Source organism: Nipponia nippon, unplaced genomic scaffold (genome assembly GCF_047370975.1).
Source record: "Nipponia nippon isolate SJK-2023a ecotype South Korea unplaced genomic scaffold, ASM4737097v1 scaffold_4, whole genome shotgun sequence".
NCBI lineage: Eukaryota > Metazoa > Chordata > Aves > Pelecaniformes > Threskiornithidae > Nipponia > Nipponia nippon.
In genome coordinates, this window is record NW_028262358.1 from 121,300,824 (window position 1) to 121,320,519 (window position 19,696).

The following is a 19,696-nucleotide window of genomic DNA, read 5'->3' on the forward strand; positions in this document are numbered from 1 at the left end:
ACTATTACCTTTACACAGAAGTATTCTAATAAATATATGCAGTTCAGTACTTGAGAAACTAAGTCTGATTCTGAAATAGATTCGTACTACAGGTATTTGCACTAGTTTTAAGCTTCTATTTTTTTTATATAAACTGAAATTCCACAGTCCAAACATTTATCCTCAAGCCAAACTCATAATTAGAAAGTTATCTGTAAGAGAGATTAGTATCTTACAATTTTACTTCATTGGAAGTACTCATTTTGATTAAAAATGTGTAAATGCCATAAAAAATAACATACACAATTTTAAGTGATCTTGCATTTGCTGACACTGCAGTCACTGGCAAAGAAAACATTTGGCTACTTTTGTTCAATTACTTTCAAGCAATAGGAATTCGAAATATCCACAATAGCAGAAATGAAACAATCTTAAAACTATTGTTTCTCTGTGGACATAAATTAATCTGTGGTAACATCCGAATTCCCACTAATTATGAATTTTATATTCCCAGACATGGCATTTCTCACTTACCATCTGGCTTTGCACTGCTTTGCTGATTTTCTATGCAATAAAGAAGCAATACGAGACCACTGGTTTTTGCCATATTTCATCACAGCTGCTTTCAGAATTTCATCCTTAAAAAAAACCAAAACCAAAAGAAACTGTTATGGATCACAAAAGAGAAAGTTTGAGCTCAAGCAGAAGACAGGGTGGTAGATTTCATCTAATGGGATGACCCAGTGGAAACAGCACAGCACTGCTGCTGCTTCTCCACATTTTATTCTCAAGATGAATGAGGATTTGTATTTCAAAGGCCAATGAAATCAATAAAAATTAAATGAAAAAGATAAGTGATGATTATTGTGGCCTATTTCACAAACCTGGCAGAACTTCCAAAACAATGATTTTCAATGCTCTCTAATGCATGGTTTTTAAGGGTTCTGTATGTCTTCCTTGAAGAACAGCAATAAAGAGGTAGGGAAGTGTTGGTCTGGTAATGACACAACATTTGGAAAAATAAAATAAAATTAACAGATACCTCTGGGTGGCTTGTTTTAAATAATACCATAAAATTATCCTTTTTTTGTTTGGTTTTTTTTCCATATTTTAATGCAAACAGAATATTTACCTATCAAAGGAATATGCTGTTAAAAAAATTATCACAAAAATAAAGGAACTTTATACTAAGTTTTTCTTTAACAAGTAAATCTTAAAATAAATCTCTTCAATGTTCAGAATGCAACATCCAAAAGTGCTGATCCCAAAACTTATAAAATTTTGGGGGAAAAAAATAATTTAATGGATTCAGCTTGGGAGCCAGGTTGTTCATATACATCAAAGTGTGCACTGAGATTTGATCAAAAGCTAGAAGTCCTATCAATTGTCTGTCAATCCACTCATCAATCCCTCTCTCTCCTCCCCCCACATAAATGGGTTCATTATTTCTGGTTTCCTCACAGGTCAGAAAGTGGTATTTTAAATGCATCAAAGCTATTCTTGCGGCCTCATCAACCACAGATGTTCCTCTTCTGTATCCAATAAGTACTTGTAGCTGTGCACAGAATCTGTTCCGCTGCACCATGCAGATGCTAGTCATCAAGGACATATACTCTATCTAGCACAGGCATCCCTCAGAGCACACAGCAGCTTTAAGTCTAAGCTGATGATGAGCTCTGGCTTGAGCTGCTTCAGGAAACAATTAATGTAACTTCTGTTAAAAATAAATAATAAATCCTCTCTTGTTTTTTAAAATTTACCTGGTGTTATATGGCATACAGTAGCCATACTGATGACGTTAGCAGGCTTTTTTGCAAGTAATGGGTCATTTTCTTAATGACCCGATATCAACTGGTTCCACTTTCTGTAATTTTAATGTTGTATGTATAATCAAAATGTTAATCAAAAAACCAGCACCAAGGAGAACTATTTCATCTCTGGTACACACAAATGGGTGAAACAATGATCTGTTTAACCCACTGCTTTTTCTCTTAACAGTCACCAAAATTAGTCCATTACGGAAGGTCATAGGAGCAGGGTAAGCATACAGTGGTGCTTCCTATCCTCTGCTGATCTCCAATTTAGCTGCCTCCTGGCACATAGCTGATATGTCACAAGTGGTTAAAAGCACATGCAGTGTATTTCCCAGCACACAGTATATTCATCTTCCATTAATTCTTCTCACTGCTTTTTGGAACTATGTACATGCCTAGTGCCCACGCTATACAGTGGCAGAGTTGTGGATTTAACAGTGTTGGGTATCTCCTTTTGCTTTAAACATGCCATCTAATAAAACCGACATCCTTGATTTCTCATGTTATTATTTTCCCTTTTCACTGTCACTTGCAGTTCTGAAAGCACGTGATGGCAAAAATGGGAGAGAGAGGTGGGGTTTTTCGCTCTTTCTTGAACGGCACATGAATTTCTGTGTACAAAACACTTTGGGCTGCAGATGAAGAGCCCACACCCATCTTCCCCATTTCCACATCTGGAATGGTCTTCAAGGGCAAGAGATTCCAGCTCCCTCATACCCCCAGAGAATAAGAACCCTGCCTACGCAGTGCAAGACACGCTCCAGCTTCCCAAAGGGACATCTCCGAGGACAACCCGGCCCAGGTATCCCCTCCAGCTGCTTGGGATGGTTTCTCCAGGGGGCAGGGACAGGCCACACGCATGGCTGAGCACCCTGTCCTCCCCAACGCGCAGCCTTCAGGAGAAGCGACACCGATTTGACCTCTGCCCACTCGGTCAGGGGGCGGGGAGGAAGGCCCCGGCTGCTGAGGAATCAAGCCCATCAGAGCCACAGCGCCGGCAGACGCCTAACCCTCTACGCCCCTGCTACTGAGAGCCCAGGAAGACCCCAACCTCCCCGCACCGTTACAAGGCACCCCCCCGACACGAACCCTCCGCGCATGCGCACCGCTACCCCTCCGGCGCCTGCGCACTAGCGCAGGACACCCCCCACCACAGTCGCTGCGGGCCCAGCCCTTGGGGGGGTGGGGGATTAAAGCGAGCAGAGTCCTACCTCGGTGTTCCGCCACACGCCGCCTTTAATCATAATCCGCGGCATCTTGGCGGCGAAGGGGCTCGAAGTCCTGCGGAGAGAAAGCGGGGAAGGGAAGGAACGGCCGCTCGCCTCAGCGGGGCCGGCCCACAGCCCGCGCAGGCGCCCTCCGCCGGAGAGCCGCGCGCTCTGCGCAGGCGCACGGGGCAGGTGCTCTGCGCATGCGCAGCCCCCGCGGCGCTGCGGACGGCGAGGCGCTCTGCGCTAGCGCCACCTGTGGGCTGGAGGTGCGCACGGCGCAGCGGCCCGCGCCGGCGAAACGGTTCAGTGACGTCTTAAATTGTGTCACATTCGCCAACGGACAGAAACGGGGAAGGAGGGGACAGCAGAAGAAAATCAGATTTTACCAAAATGTGAGAAAAAACGTGCATTTACATGGGTGCACTGTAGCCCAAATGAAAATTGAGGTAGTAACATATGGTAACATATAGTAAAATAAAAAAAAAAACTCTTTTATTTCCTTCCTTGTATTGTAGATAAATCTGGTTGGTGGTTAACCGTATTGCAGCATGGCCTTATTCACCCATATTAATTTACTTCACCCCGTGTTTAACATTTATTCACTTATTTAGCAGATAAAATGACACCTATTTGCTCAAGTTGGTTGTCATTAGTGTGATTTCCTGTTACACTTCACTGTTTTGTCCAAATTCAAGATGTGTTCGTAAAGAAAATTCAGCAGATTTTTTTAGCTGAAATAGAAAACTTCATAGCATGATTGAGGAAAGGCTTTGATTTTTGTCAAAACTCTGCAAGACTAGAAAACATTACACGTTTAGTGAGAAAAAAAAAAAAATGAAGAACAGCCTGTGTCCTTATTTTAAAATGAGCATGCCTTTACATTTAAATTTCTCTGACTTGGCAGACTGAGAATCACTTCCAATCCCCAAAAGTGCAGTGCACTGCATAAGGAACAGAGGGGAACCTCATAAGTCATGAAACACTTTATTTATTTTTATTAGAGGCAACCACATGGAATAATTATTTTTACAAACTCATCAAGCTCCATGTGAAAATGTCTTCTGCTGTTCTTACTTACAACTAAAAGAAACTTTTGTTGTTTACAAACTCTTCTAAAAATTTCCTTCAATAAATTTATGCCCCTTAAACTGGGCTCCCTTCTTCATCATTGCACACCATACTTTTAAACAATCATTCTCTATCAGATTTAGCTTTCCTAGTCTCATCTGATCTATAGGCTTACAATTCTCTTCACCATTTTTGCTTCCTCTTCATACCCGCTCTTTTGAATTTTTCTTCAAATAAATGATCAGAATTGTACAGTAATACAGGTAAAAATTCCTCCACGCTGGTATAACAGTGTTAATATTTCACAGAAATGCTTTTCTTTATTCGTATCAGGATAACGTTCTTCTTTCTCACAGCTGTATCAGGTGTTAGCTCAATCATTCTAAGATCTGAATCACTCATTCCCAAACGATGATTTCCCAACTTGTAGTAAAAACACCTGTACCCACCAGGGTTCAGAGTCACAGATATTTACATTTCTGATTTTACTGCCAACTACGAAGAACTAGATCACTTAAATACCTCTGCTGATCTGGCCTTAAATACACGCATCTACTCACAAATTTCAATCCACTCTTGGAAAATTGCATTCCGAGTCACAGAATGGCTGCAGGACTTCTGGAGGTCATCTGGTCCAAACCCCTGCTCAAGCAGGGCCACCCAGAGCTGGTTGCCCAGGACCACATCCAGATGGCTTTTGAATATCTCCAAAGAAGGAGACTCTACCACTTCTCCGGGCAACCATTTCCAACCTGTCTCCTACGTTACCAGAAAGCCCCTGCAAGATATTACCTATATTTATAAAGAAAAGCATACATTTGAGAGCAGTAAAAAAAGCAGCGGTAGTTTCATGTTTCCATTCTCTAAATTAAGCTATAGGTTTACTCTGCTGCTTCACAGACGGAACTGTAACGTTAACGGACAGTTAGCACCAGCCCTTGGCCATTGCCTTTCCTCACACAAGAGGGTAACACCGCTGTTATCAATACCACTGCCCATATTACAGTCAGCAACACCCACAGAGTTTCTAGCACTGTGTAACTCTGTAAAACAAGCAAAGATTTGTCTGGATTTGAATATATAATGGAAGAAGCATTCATCTGTCTTCACCATACCAGGTAAAAATTGCCGTTTGGCACAAGTGGTCCTTATACGTGGTATTTTAGATGCACAGTAAAGATCTTTAACAAAATAAATTTTACAGTTCAAGATACTGCTAAAGTTTTCAATGTAACTAAGTAGTATTTGCAATATATCCGCAAGTGGTTGATATTGTCTATTTTAAGAACAAAGAGCATAGTAACTACCAGCCTGAGAAAAGGTAAGGCATTTCATACTAGATTAACATTAGACATTTACATAAAATTGAAGATTAATTTAAGGATTCTCAGTATCATAAAATATCTGATTAAGGACATTACTATTTCTGTCAGACTACTCAAAGAATTATCAAAAGTACAGACAAGATAACTGCCTAATAAACCTTATATATACACACATACAGAAAACATTTTCATGTCCCAATTATCCAGTGAGGACACGAATCTTTTGTTTCTGCAATTTTGTGAGATACTATTTTTTTTACTTTTGCAATACTTGCAAGAGAACCTGGGAGTAGGGAATGCAACTTTCAGCAGATGGGAGGTAGCATTAAGCCTCCAAACACATTGACAATTTTCAAAAGAAGTTACTACTATACAATATAATGTGCGCTTCCTTCCCTCCCTTTAAACATTCTTTCAGTTAGACAAGAGTTTTTTTAATTAATTTTTTACAAGAAAATAAGTGGCACAAAATAACTCTTTAAACTGATGAACATTGGCCAAATTATAACTGACCTCATGGTATTAAGAAGTTACTCAGGCACGAAAAAGTGCCTTCAGGATCCTCTTTAGCGCAGCCTGTGCTAGAACTGAAGCGCTCAGAAGAACCTGGAGCAAACCAGCACCCCGAGTTTCACTCTCTGACCCAAAACCCTGGATGCATCCATTACCAGCCATCGTTCTGCAGACAGTAGGGGAACGTAAAGCAATGAACAAATTCAGGACATGCAAACCTCTCCGGAACCGAGTGCCAACTTGCAATTCCCAAGCTTATACTCCAAGCTTATGTTGCCGCTTATGCTTTTCCAGAAGTTTTTTGGTAGGCAGCGTCACATTACACATTCCACACTTGTACTTTTTTGTGTGTGTTCTTATGTGCTTTTGGAAAGCACGTTTATCTAACGTCGAAAATTTACACCTTCTGCAGTGCAACTTTAAATGAGTCAGTAAGTGGCGCTTCAGGTGGCTAGATGTGCGGAAAGCAACAGCGCACTGACTGCACTTGAACGGCTTCTCCCCTGTATGAATTCTCAAGTGTGGCTTCAAGTTTCCATTGTGGGCTGTGGAATAGCCACACTCTTCACACGTGTATGTTTTGACAGGTAGCTGCTTTTGTTCGTAGAGACAGCCAGTAGATGAGCTTTCCTCACAAGAGTGTGAAGCCAGATGCTGTTTCAAGGACAGCCATTTGCTGGTTGAATAGTCACAGTTCCTGCACTTGAGATGCTCCATATTAAAATGCGTGACCCTGTGTCTTTTCAGGTGACTGGAAGTACGAAACTTCTTCTGACAAACACCGCAGCTGTAAGGTTTCTCACCTGTGTGAGTTCTTACATGTAGTTCAAGGTTGCTTAAAACATAAGTAGTGTAGTCGCACTCTGCACACCGATAGAATCGTGGCTGACTTTCTGCTACCAAATCATTTTCTTTGCCCCTCTGGACATCTGGCTGTACTCCACAGACTTCCGAACCAAGCACGGAATGGATGCTGTCTGAATCTTCCAAGGAACGAAAATCTCTTTCTGGACACATGCCTACATGCATTTCATGATGCAATTCAAGATTCTCTAAAGGGCTATCTGCATAGAGGCAATGGCCAAACTCATATCCATTCTTCACATGAACAAGGCTGTGTTTCTGCAAATGGTTTGATGTTTTAAATGTCTTATTGCATTCTTTACACACAAATGGTCTTTCATCTGTATGTATTTTTAGATGCAGCTTAAAGTCACTATGAACAGCGGTAACATAATTGCAGTGTTGGCACTTGTACATTTTGAAGGTAGACAAATTGGAAGGCCAGGTATTCTTTAAGTTTTCCACAAATTTATGATATGCATCATCATCTTCAACTTGTGAATGAGAGGCCTCGGAGTTGAAGAGACGCTCCTCTTTGCAAATGACAGTGTCCATTTTGTATGAATTCAGAGAAACTTCTGATCTATTCCCAATAATAGGTAAGTTGTTGCTTCCACTGCTGTTTTCAGGGAATTTCTTTCCAGAGCATGTTTTCTTATTGTCCTGCACATCACCTGCATGCTCAAAGTCTACTTCTAAAGCCAGCATTCCCCCACTGAGACAATCAGTTTCTTTACCAGAAAGAGACAGAGAAACATGGTCCTGCGAAACACTGTCAACTTTGCATATTTTGCTTTTATGATATTCATTGCTCTGATTCGTATAACCGTTAGCAGTAGCCTTAAACCGTTCATGAAATTTCTTATGATAGCTGAGATGTCCTCTAGTGTAAAACACTACGTTACACTCATCGCATGCATAATTCTTTAAAGGTCTTCGAGTTCTCTTTCTTCCATTTACGAAGTCGAGTTGCTGCCCTTGCAATGTTTCTTTGCCTTCATGTAATCTTCTGTGTCTCTCTAACCCAGTGGTGCTTGTGAATGCTGACTGGCAGAACTCACAGGAATATGGTTTAGCCCCTGTGTGTAGGTAGCTATGCCTTACCATGCTTGCAAAATATAACGAAAAAAAGGTGCAAAACCTGCACTGGTACAGCTTATACCCAGCATGCCAGTACATGTGATTTAACAGAAAGGATAAGCTAACACAGGAGTAATCACACTGAGGACACTGGTAAGGTGGTCTCTCTTTATGTCCCTTCATGTGATGGATAAAAATCCTAGGATTTGATGAAGCAAACAAACAAATTTTGCAGGAAAAATTAACTGGCACACCCAGAGGTGTAAAGTCCCTTTCAATCTTGATGAAAAATTTCTCATATCTACTTTCTTTTTTCTTGGTCTCAGATTTTCTTTCTTGAGATCTTCTCTGCCGAACTTTTCTTGCATTTATTCTGTTTTTTCTTGCCTTTTGTAACCTAGTCATTTTCTTATGAAATTTAAGATGATTCTTAAGGTTGACAGAAAAGAAAAAGGTTCTTTTACAAAAGCAGCATTTATGTATTTTCTTATCTTTATGAGCTGAATAAACATGTTTCTTTAGATGTGCACTGCATTTATATACAGAACTACAAAACCTGCACTTCAAATTCAATCTTTCATGCTTATTTATAGAACAAGATGCTTTAGAAAGGGGTTTGATGGTCCAACAATTATTTAGCCATGCTAAACCTTCTTGCTGGCTTTGGAATTCTTTTGGGCTTGCATGAGGAGAAACAACTTTTTGTTGCCGATATCTTTTTTTAGGAAATGGTGTTAATGTCTTATAAATATGCTCTCCAGTAGTATTTGATTCAGCAGAAGTGGAAGCGTTCATCTCCGTTTTCCCTACATCTTTCAGCAATTCTTCTGAAGTAGGAGAACATCCATTAAGAACTGGAGCAGAACTATTATAGGTAAATTTTGGTTCTTCTTCCAAGCCATGTTCCAAAAGAGAACTCAGAGTTTCATCTTCAAATTTGCTTCTCTTTCTTTTTCTGTTCTTAGCTTCATTATCTCCATTCTTTGAAGAATCAGGATCTACAGGGGGATAAAAAGTCACATGCATGACATTTCATACTATCACCACTGTTCATGATTAAGTGGTAGTAATAATCCCAAATTGTCTAACGATTTGCTCGCTTGTCACTCCTTTCGCTTCTTTAACATTTTCCTATCTCCACTTCTTTCCTAATGTCTCTCTCCATGATTCCCCCCCTCCCTTAAAAAAATGTTTTAAGAGAAGAAATCCTAGTTAGAAGCCTCCTTTTTTGCACTTCCTCTTTTCACTCAAAGCTCTGAATTTCACAGGACAACACTGCAACCCCTACAGTTTTTAATGAAATAGCTTTATGCCAGAATGCCTATGAAAGTACTGTCACCAAACTTTGCAAGGGCTCCACTCTCACAAGTATGGTGCTCCTTCTGCTGTCTTCTGTCTGTTAGAAGTGAAAGTACTCTTAGTACTTCTCTACATGTTTCTTCCCGAAGGATTTACGTCTGCTATAAGGAATGGTGGAGTTTAAACCTAAATTATGCCTCTCCCAGTCTCTGTTTATATTGATGACAGTTACTGCCTGTTGGTTTTCTCTCCCTAGTATCTCTAATGAGGAGAAAAAAAACTTTAACCTAAGTTTCTATTTTCAGATTCTTTTCCCTAATGAAAGGCCACGCTTTGGCAAACTGCAGCAGAATGAAACAGTACCAATTCATTTAGTTTCACTATTTTTCACAGGCGTCTGTGGAAGAACTAAGCATACTCCAGCCAATATTCTCTTTCTGCTGCATACGATATTAATCTATATTGAAATGCTAACATAAACAGGTTTGGCATGCTTCCTATACACTTTCCTACCTATTTGAAAAACTTGATATTTACCAGATTTCTTAAACTCTTGCACTACTCTTATTAACAAGTTACCTTCCATTTCAACAATTGTCTCCATCTCCTTGTGGATTTCTGGTTGTTTCTCTTGACTGCCGTCAGGAAGAACACTTGCAACACTGACAAGTTCCTCTTCATGTTTGGATATCGCTGCCCATGTCAACTGTTTGCTTGTCTTGACAGTATCATCTCTACCCTCACTGCCAGCAGAGGAGAGGAGAGGAGGAATCTTCTGAAAGCCATCATCACTGTCATATTCTTTACTGTCACTGGTTTCGTTTACGTCTGTAAGCTCTGTTTTGCAAGATGATGCAGGCAACACATAAATTTCACTACATTTATCTGCGCCTGCATCACACCGATCACTTAAAAGTGATTCTGATCTCTCGGCAACCCCTTTTTCTTCAGAGTATTTCATACTATTATCCTTATTTGAAGCAGTCCTGTTTTCTTCCCAAATGCTTAAACTGTTACTGTCATTTGAAGGTGTCACATTGCTTTTTAAGAAAATGCTATTGTTTAAGTTGACCTCCTGCTCATCCTCCTTCAACTCGGGAACTGCCGCTGCCTGCTCCTCAGCGTCCTCTTGGAGAAAATCATCATCGCTCAGCACAAAGACAGTGATCGGGAGAACAATTTCAAAGACATCCGACTCTGAGGACAGAAAAAGAAACTATTAATACTATTTCCAAAATACCTGAAGGAATCGCGTGCCACCATCCGTCCCTTCCCCCCCCCCACCCCGGGCTGTGCTCACGCGCCGGCCAGTGCGCATGCGCGCGCCGCCGCACTGGCCCCGCCCACCACGGGATGGCGGGTGAGCCGCTCCCCCCCAACCCCTGTCGCTCTCGCCCCTCAGCCCCCCCCACGACCGGAGCCCCGCTGCGTCCCTACCGGGGAAACGGGCACCTACCGCTATCGTCCGCCGGCTCGGACCTCCCCTGCCCCACCGACATCTCCCGGCCCGGCTCTGCCCGCACCCGCCTGGCTCCGCGCTGTAATCAAACACCCGCACGCTCGGGGCCGCGGCGCCGTCACGCATGCGCCGATTTGGCGCGCATGCGCACGGGGGCGTGGGGTGTGTGCACGGCTGCCGCTTCCTGATTGGAGAGAGCGGGGGGCGGGGCCTGGGAGGGGGTCGGGCATCCGCCTCTCTGAGGTAACTGCGCGCGGCGGGGGCGTGGCCTTCGCTCCTTTGGGTGGCAGCGCGGTCGCTTTTAAGTGGTTTAAAAATGAGTGTGATCACCCATTACCTGCACCAGAACGCCCCAGCCGTGGGCAGGGAGGGGCTTTCCAAAGCTCTGCAAAATCTATTCCCATTTTCAGCAAAACAAAAAGATCATAGAAAGGTTTGGGATGGAAGGCACCTCTAAAGGCCATCTAGTCCATCCCCCCTGCAATGAGCAGGGACATCTACAACCAGATCAGGTTGCTCAGAGCCCCATCCAGCCTGGCCTTGAATGTTTCCAGGGATGGGGCATCTACCACCTCTCCGGGCAACCTGTTCCCAGTGTTTCACTACCCTCATTGTAAAAAATTTCTTCCTTATATCTAGTCTGAATCTCCCCTCTTTTAGTTTAAAACCATTCCCCCTTGTCCTGTCACTACAGGCCCTGCTAAAAAGTCTGTCCCCATCTTTCTTCTAAGCCCCCTTTAAGCACTGAAAGGCCACAGTAAGGTCACCCCGCAGCCTTCTCTTCTCCAGGCTGAACACCCCCAGCTCTTTCAGCCTTTCCTCATAGCAGAGGTGTTCCAACCCTCTGATCATTTTCGTGGCCCTCCTCTGGACCCTCTCCAACAGCTCCATGTCCTTCTTGTACTGAGGACCCCCGAGCTGGAGGCAGGGCTCCAGGGGGGTCTCCCCAGAGCAGAGCAGAGGGGCGGAATCCCCTCCCTCGCCCTGCTGCTTTTCATGCAGCCCAGGATACGATTGGCTTTCTGGGCTGCGAGAGCACATTGCCAGCTCATGTCCAGCTTTTCGTCTATCAGTACCCCTAAGTCCTTCTCCTCAGGGCTGCTCTCAATCCCTTCATCCCCCAGCCTGTACTGATACTGGGGATTGCCCTGACCCGGGTGCAGGACCTTGCACTTCTCCTTGTTGAACCCCATGAGGTTCACACAGGCCCACCTCTCCAGCTTGTCCAGGTCCCTCTGGATGGCATCCCATCCCTCAGGCATGTCGACTGCACCCCTCAGCTTGGTGTCATCTGCAAACTTGCTGAGGGTGCACTCGATCCTGCTCTCTATGTCATTGATGAAGATATTGAACAGCACTGGCCCCAGCACGGACCCCTGAGGGACACCACTCGTCACTGGTCTCCATCTGGACATCGAGCCATTGACCATTACCCTCTGGATGTGACCATCCAGCCAATTCCTTATGCACCAAACAGTCCGCCCATCAAATCCGTATCCTTCCAATTTAGAGAGGAGGGTATTGCAGGGGACCTTGTCAAAGGCCTTACAGAAGTCCAGATAGATGACACCCATAGCTCTTCCCTCGTACACTGATGTAGTTACTCCATCACAGAAGGCGACTAGATTGGTCAGGCAGGACTTGCCCTTGGTGAAGCTGTGCTGACTGTCCCCAATCTCCTCCCTGTCCTCCATGTGCCTTAGCATAGATTCCAGGATGATCTGTTCCATGATCTTCCCAGGCACAGAGGTGAGGCTGACAGGTCAATAAGATAAGGTAGCCCATCAAGCAGGCGGTGGAGGGCTCGGACCTCTCGGTGACTTTTCTTCATCACGTGGAAATATGAGACCCTTGTGGCGGTCAGGCTATGGAAACCCATGTTTCCTTTGGTCCTGCTTCTCAGGAGGGGAGGTGGAGGTCTGAGAGCATGCAGGGGAGGGGAGAGGCTGTTGCAGAGCAGGTCTGAGGACGTTTGCTGGGTGAGGACGGGGAGCCGCAGGGTTACCCAGCCCACTATTTCTGTGGGTGTTATGGACAAGCCCTCAGAGGTGGCTTCAGGAGTCAACTTCAGAGTATGTTGGGGAGGGTCTGAGCTCAGAAATTAGTGTAATGCTTTCCTGAAGGAGATGCAGAAGGAGGGGTTTCCTGGTCAGTCAACAGTTTCTCAGGGCTTAAAAACTGCTTTGCCCCACTCTTACTTGCTCCTCTGTGCCAGGTCCTTGCCAACTCAGCTTATAAACTGAGGAAAAAACAAAGTCATTGTGTCATTAGGCCCAAAGGGTTTCAGAGAAAGTGAGTTATTGTACTGGGTCTGGCTGTGATAGAGTTAATTTTCTTCATAGCAGCCAGTATGGTGCTGTGTTTTTTATTTGTGGTCAAAACAGCACTGATAATGCACCAGTATTTTGGCTGAACTGGGTTTGCACAACACCAAGGCTTCACTGTTTCTCCCTTTGCCCCCCATGGAGTGGGCTGGGGGTGGGCAGGAGGCTGGGAGGGGACACAGCCTGGACAGCCATCCCGAACTCTGCAAAGGAGTCTGATCCAAGTGATCCGCTGGGTCATTCTGTATGGTATGACTACCTTGTGTGTTATTAACACTCTTTAGTTACAAATCTAAAACACAGCATCATGCGAGCTGCTATGAGGAAAGTTAACTCCATCCCAGCCAGAGCCAGTGCCGGTGCTGATGGCCGTCTTACAGACTGATAGGAGATTTTGTTCTTTTTTTGTTGACTGCTTGACTATCCATGCTCTGGGGCTGTTGAGAGAAAAGACAGCAAAGGAAGGTAAACTGAAATGAAAAGTAAAGCAGTAATGAGACAGAAAACACAAAGCATTCACACAAATATGAATGGTATGGGTGGCCTGGTCCTGTTCCTCCTCACTGCCTGATCACGGTGGGGATCTGCTAGTGGAAAGGGTATACATACATACATATATATATGTGCATACTATATATATGTACACATAGTATGAATCATTGCAATAGCTGGTCTTGTGCTCCAAGTCTTGTTTATGGGCAAAGAAGCAGCACAACTTATATGTATATATCAAGCTAAGAATTTATTGTTAGCACAATTGATAACAGTCTAATTGAAGAATCATTTTTAGTCTAGATCTAATTATTAGGAAAAAAAGAAAGAATAAGATTGCACTTAGGACACTTCTGTGGAGAAGGAATCTCAATAATAGTAATGCAATTAAAATTGTAAAACATGCACTTAGTTTCTATCACTTTTTCTTGGTGTTATGCTCACCCTTTCATTGTTTATCTGTGTATTAAAGTCAGAAGTTTTTGACTGTGAGGAGGATAACACCTGAATTGTCATCCTCAAGTCCTTCATTGGGAAGAATATGATGTTGATGTTGCTGGTTTCTTCTTCCTGCAGTAGCGGACATTCATATTCACTCCCCATACTTAATGGTCCGTAAGCTGTGAGTGACAGAATCTGTCCTTAATTCATGGTAACTCCCCAGTTCATTAAGGCAAGTATCCAACTTGTGGTCCCTAGGCTGGAAACATGCCAATTTGGTACTTTTCCTGACACGGTGTACTTCATATTTTGTCTGAGCTGTAGCTGGTCTGTCTCCTATGATATAAGTCTTCTAAGGTCCATATTGGCACCACACACTTTTTCATACCAAGTGAACCGTCTTCAGTGTTAGTGAGGGCATAGTGAGGGCATATGCCGTAGCTTGTTGCTTCTTTCCTGGTTTTTGTGACAGCATGGCTCCCTACACATATAGTGGTTGCAAACTGCAAATGAAATGGTTATGCTGGATCAGAAAATCATCATGCAGGTGCCTATGCTAACTTGATTTTCAAAGCTGACAGGGCTTAATCTTGATCTGGTTCAGATTTCTAGTCCTGGTTTTTTCTTTAACAGCTTGGGTTAAAGGCTTACAATTTCTGCAAACATGGGTATAAAATCTCTAGAAAAGTTAAATATTCTCAAACTTAACTCATGCAAATTTGTCTGTGCTTTTCTCTGGGCAAAGGACAGTTTGCTGTAACACCCCCCACAACCCCAGAATGAAATTACCTGCCTTAAGAGGAGCAGGGGAAGGGGGAGCACACTACCAGGAAAATGGGGGAAACTTGGTGTAAACCAATTTTAATTAGTTATTATTTCTTTTTCTGAAAAATTGGATCTCAAATAATAATGATTAGACTCCCTCCTGCCTGAGCTACAGCCCTGCGGCGTCGCAGCGCTGACTGTGCCTGGCCACTAATACGGACCCTGACCCCGACCCGTGGGCTGGCTGCCTGGCCTGGCCTCGGGCCTGCCTCAGCACCGCGGGCTTGCCCGTCTGTCACCGGGCTATGCCTGACCCTGGTTACTCCCATGGGGCCTGATCCTGACCATGACTTGCTGACTTGTGTTCCCAACCTGGTCTTGGACTTGCCCCACCACTGCTTGCCTGGGGATCTGGGCTTTTTGTTTATCCAGGTGGCCACCCCCAGGGCTGCCCTGCTCCCTCGCTGGGGGCAGAGGGACAGACCCTGGCTGGCAAGGTCCTCATCCTGACAGCCCAGGGATACCCTCTGCTCCCTGCACCCTGGTCCTGAGGGAGCAGCCAGCCTTCACAGCACCCTGAGAGTATATTTTATCACCACCCCGAGGCTGTGATCCCAGGTCCTACGCTGCTAGAGGATTTCCAGTTCGCATTTTACAGGTTCTGTACTCGTTAACGGTGCCTCCAGAAGAAGGTGGCACATTTAGCCATTCCGATGAGAGGAATTTCCACTATTCCCTATCTTCTTCCTTCCCCCCCATAAAAAGCATGTAAGGACCTAATAATTACGAGTCTTACCTTCAGTGCCTTGCTTCCCAACATACATGCAGCTGCACCCATTTATTTTTTTTATCAACGGGCAGGCGTTGTGTACATAAGTCACTTTAGTACTGCTTTGGGTCGAATTAAAGTAAAAGTGTAACATGTTTAATATACAGCAGTGTTTGATTAGGTCTGATCAAAACATGCATGGATATTAAGAAGGACAAGGTGTAACCTTCTCTTCCCAGTTAAAATTCAACCAAATCCCCGCTAACTTTGGCACGTAGACAGTCATTGTTTGCAAAAATTTGTTTTATATGCACAGAAATGTTACAACTGGAAAGCTAAAAGAGGATAGAGAAAGGCAGTACCATCCAAAGCGAAATATGTCTCTCTCAGCTACCTGAAAGGAGGTTGTAGTGAGGTGGGGGTCGGTCTCTTCTCCCAAGTAACAAGCGATAGGACAAGAGGAAACGGCCTCAAGCTGCACCAGGGGAGGTTTAGGTTGGATATTAGGAAAAATTTCTTCACTGAAAGAGTTGTCAGGCACTGGAACAGGCTGCCCAGGGAAGTGGTTGAGTCCCCATCCCTGGAGGTAATGAAAAGCCGGGTAGATGTGGTGCTCGAGGGCATGGTTTAGTGGTGGACTTGGCAGTGCTGGGTTAACGGTTGGACTCGATGATCTTAAGGGTCTTTTCCAACCTTAACAATTCTATGATTCTATGTGCCTACTTCTAAGTTTGTCTACTGTACTTTTCTGCATGAAAGCTAGCCAGGTGCATGCTAGCCAGGTGCATACTAGCCAGAGTGATTTTCCTGTACGTACGTGTGTGCCGGTAGCCTTTATTCTAGAAGCCTTTATTTTTAAAATAAGGTGGCTTTTCCTAAATGCAGGGTTGCAGTCCCCTTTTAACAGAAGATAACCTGAAACTCCAGGACAGTATAACTGAAATACCCATCTTTCTCCTGCCTTTATAGGTAGAAACATTGGTTCAGTTTGTGAAATGCAGGTGGCATAGTTATATTTTCAAATAGAAGCGGCAAAACCTCTTGGTAGGAGCATTGCCAAAGCCCTCCTAACTGGGGGTATTAAATTAGGCAAAAATGAGAGGAGTATTGGCTTCTGTGTTTCGGTTCTCGGGGTAAGAAGACTTGTTGATACTCCAGGCTGGGTGAAGGAGATGCTGGGGTGAGCGGGGTGTCTTGCGTGGACTTTTTCCTGCCACAGCAATCCATAGGACGTCCTTCTTGTTCCTCCCATGCAAAAAAAAAAGTAACAAAAAACTCTCCTCCTGCCAGAACCGTCTGATTCTCCACGAGAGGGCTCTGCCGCCGCGGGTTTGCTCCATGGATGTGCGGAGAAAGGCTCTGCCATGAAAGACCCTGAAAATACACGAGAGATCGCAAATAATCCTGTCCCAGCTGGTCCAGAACATCTCCTGTGGAAAGGGAAGCAGATAATATCTGAATTTCAAGTAGAAATTAGGGAGGAAAAATACATCATCTCAGTTGTAATTATCAAAGCTAATGGAAAGGTAATATCCCACACATTTGTTATTCCTATTTCATAGGTGACTTCCAAAATGCACAAAACCCAGCTGAGACAAAACTGCAAGAAATCCTTTGTGAATACGATTTCTTTTTTGGCTGTGAGTCGTGTTTGAATTCTCAGTAACGTATACACTGATTTCTTGTAGCGATTTGCGTTTCAGCCATTTGCTGAATCTTTTTTCCCCCGAGCTAGTTCCAAATTTGCATTTTAAAAGTGCAGGGGTTAAGAGCTGAAAAGGATGTCACAACTCAGACAATTGCTTTTTCTTGTAACCTGGGTCTGCATCTGAGGAAATGCAGAAAATGAGGATAAGAAGAACTTAATTGGGAATAGTTTAGTTGCTCATATACCCTCACTGGAAGGAGATTAATATCTGTTTCCATTCTTTCTTTTTTAAAGCATAAACTTTTAAACAATCTTATTTGAAAAATATCTCCCCCACAAAAAAACCTGCAAAACTCTGTGCAGACTTTACAAAGCTATAAATGACAAGACTTCTTCCTTGAAAGTGATTACTTCCAGTTTTTCTTAAAGTTACAAACTATAACTGACTCGCAGCCTAGTCCTCCTTGATGCTGTCATCCAGCAAATAAATTTATCATGCAATGGCTAAAGCATAAATCTGGCCTATGGAAAGTGAGTCTGGGCAACAAAGCTGGTGAAGGGTCTGGAGCACAAGTCTTATGAGGAGCGACTGAGGGAGCTGGGGTTGTTCAGCCTGGAGAAGAGGAGGCTGAGGGGAGACCTTATCGCTCTCTACAACTACCTGAAAGGAGGTTGTAGTGAGGTGGGGGTCGGTCTCTTCTCCCAGGTAACAAGGGATAGGACAAGAGAAAATGGCCTCAAGATGCTCCAGGGGAAGTTTAGGTTGCATATTAGGAAAAATTTCTTCACTGAAAGAGTTGTCAAGCACTGGCACAGGCTGCCCAGGGAAGTGGTTGAGTCCCCATCCCTGGAGGTATTTAAAAGACGGGTAGATGTGGTGCTTAGGGACATGGTGTAGTGGTGGACTTGGCAGTGCTCGGTTAACAGTTGGATTTGATGATCTTAAAGGTCTTTTCCAACCTAAATGATTCTATGACTCTATATGAGAAATTGTGGTTTTGAAAAATGTACTTTGACGAAAAACAACCCAGCAACCTACAGCTTTTTGTCTGCAAGGTAAAAATCAGACATTGATTTGTACTGAAACTTTGTGCTGATTAACAGTCAAATATGTGTCTTGTATTTGTGGAAGATAATAAATTTTGAAAAACAGTATGGAAAATATTGGATGCCATGAGAAATTGAAGTATCCCCAATAAAATGTAATTATTTGAACTGTGGATTTTTGATATCTCTGGGGCCAGAATGGTGGCCCAGATTTATCTCAACTAATATAAGGTATTGACCTGAAATGCATAACTTGAGAGGCAATCACCCTAGGCTGCCTCTAGAGCAGTGTTTTTTTATCCTCGTGAATCCAGTGCTGTACCTTGGAAGGGCCTGTAACAATAATTTCATAACATTTTCTGTCAGTATGCTTCAGTTTGCCAGACAGGGCTCTGTACCTCCAAGAGGGAGCATTAAGGCTTCTTCAAACTGAAGAAGGCTGAAAACCATTGCTGCACAGTGAAAGCAGAGGTGAGGTACTCTACTAGAGAGCAGCTAGACTGAATCGCCTTTTAGAGTGCGCCTTTCTTGATTATGGAAGAACCTACGGAAATTTCACTCCTAATAAGCAAGCTTTGGCTACAAGGCTAAAATGAGGTGGAGTACATGTGGCCCTCTGCCTCTGTATCTGTTTGCATAGTACCTTGCTTAGTGGAGCACAGTCTGATTACAGCCTCTAAGTGCTGCTGCTGTATAAATATAATTATTGCAGCAGTTGCACATGCCACTTCGTATTTCATGCTCCTGATTCCGTTTCCATTAGTGGCTGTGTGTCATTATCACTCACACAGATACCGGCAGAACCTGTCATTTGTAAATGCTGGCGGATGGCAACACAAGTCCTTTCCTAGGCATTACAATGTATTGTTTAAAACCCCAAGACAAATATGGTCATCTGTAGACGCTTTCAGATTGTCGTCTGGCCATAGACATTTACTGCTCCTACTAATTTCAGCTAAACCTTTGGGGGTTTGGCACGTAACAAAAAATCAAGCTGGAAAAACCTTAGTTGAGCAAAAAGCCTGAAACCCCAGGGATAAAAGATAATGTCCCTTTTAGACCACGGAGAGTCAGAGAATTGTTCCTAGGAAAATAATGTAAGAGCAGTTATGGTCTGGCAATTAGAGCAGGAAAAGTGGTAGCTGAATACAAATCCAGCTGGAAAAGCATGGAAACAGGCCGGATGAGTTGGGAATGAAATGATTAATCTATCAGCTAATGTAAAGAAAGAAAATATCTCTCTAGAAGGGGGTCAGCACAATATCAGCTGTATTAGGACTGTGAGCTACAATGACTGAGAGCTTTTTAAGAGCCAGAATTTTGCAATCGCAAGCCAAGACTTAGTAACTAAATGGCTTCTTTTATTGTAAAACCTGCTGGGTTGTTGTTTTTCTCTTTTTCACACTGCCACTGGCTCTTCTATTTTTTTTTTTTCTTTTTGCAAACAGCATCACTAAAGTCTGTTCCAGAGGGAAGAGAAGAAAACACATCAGTGAGGAGCTAGTCGTTGACAAAGAACTGAGCAACACTTAGGGACAGAGCCTTCTAACACCAAACGCCCACGGAGAGATGCAGCTGGGGACTGAGAGTCACACGAAGTCCCCAGCGCACTTTTCAAT

General features: G+C 43.6%; 2 protein-coding genes across 2 annotated transcripts in view; both read right to left on the reverse strand.

Annotated features, from left to right (window-relative positions):
- The window catches only part of CDC5L (cell division cycle 5 like), a 36,736-nt gene extending 33,560 nt beyond the window's left edge, over nucleotides 1–3,176 (reverse strand). The window contains exons 1-2 of the mRNA XM_009467340.2: nucleotides 3,005–3,176; nucleotides 514–617 (exon numbers count right to left, since the gene is read on the reverse strand). Of these exons, the coding sequence (XP_009465615.1) occupies nucleotides 514–617; nucleotides 3,005–3,049 (149 nt within the window). The 5' untranslated portion in view covers nucleotides 3,050–3,176. The remainder of the gene's footprint in view (nucleotides 1–513; nucleotides 618–3,004) is intronic.
- A 799-nt stretch (nucleotides 3,177–3,975) lies between these two features.
- On the reverse strand, nucleotides 3,976–10,713 carry LOC104014747 (uncharacterized). Its single transcript, XM_087775961.1, has 3 exons — nucleotides 10,589–10,713; nucleotides 9,712–10,329; nucleotides 3,976–8,831 (listed from the first exon to the last, which is right to left on the reverse strand). Exons 1-3 carry the CDS (start codon nucleotides 10,629–10,631, stop codon nucleotides 6,166–6,168), a joined length of 3,327 nt encoding a protein of 1,108 aa, XP_087632087.1. The 5' UTR covers nucleotides 10,632–10,713; the 3' UTR covers nucleotides 3,976–6,165.
- Nucleotides 10,714–19,696: the final 8,983 nt, after the last annotated feature.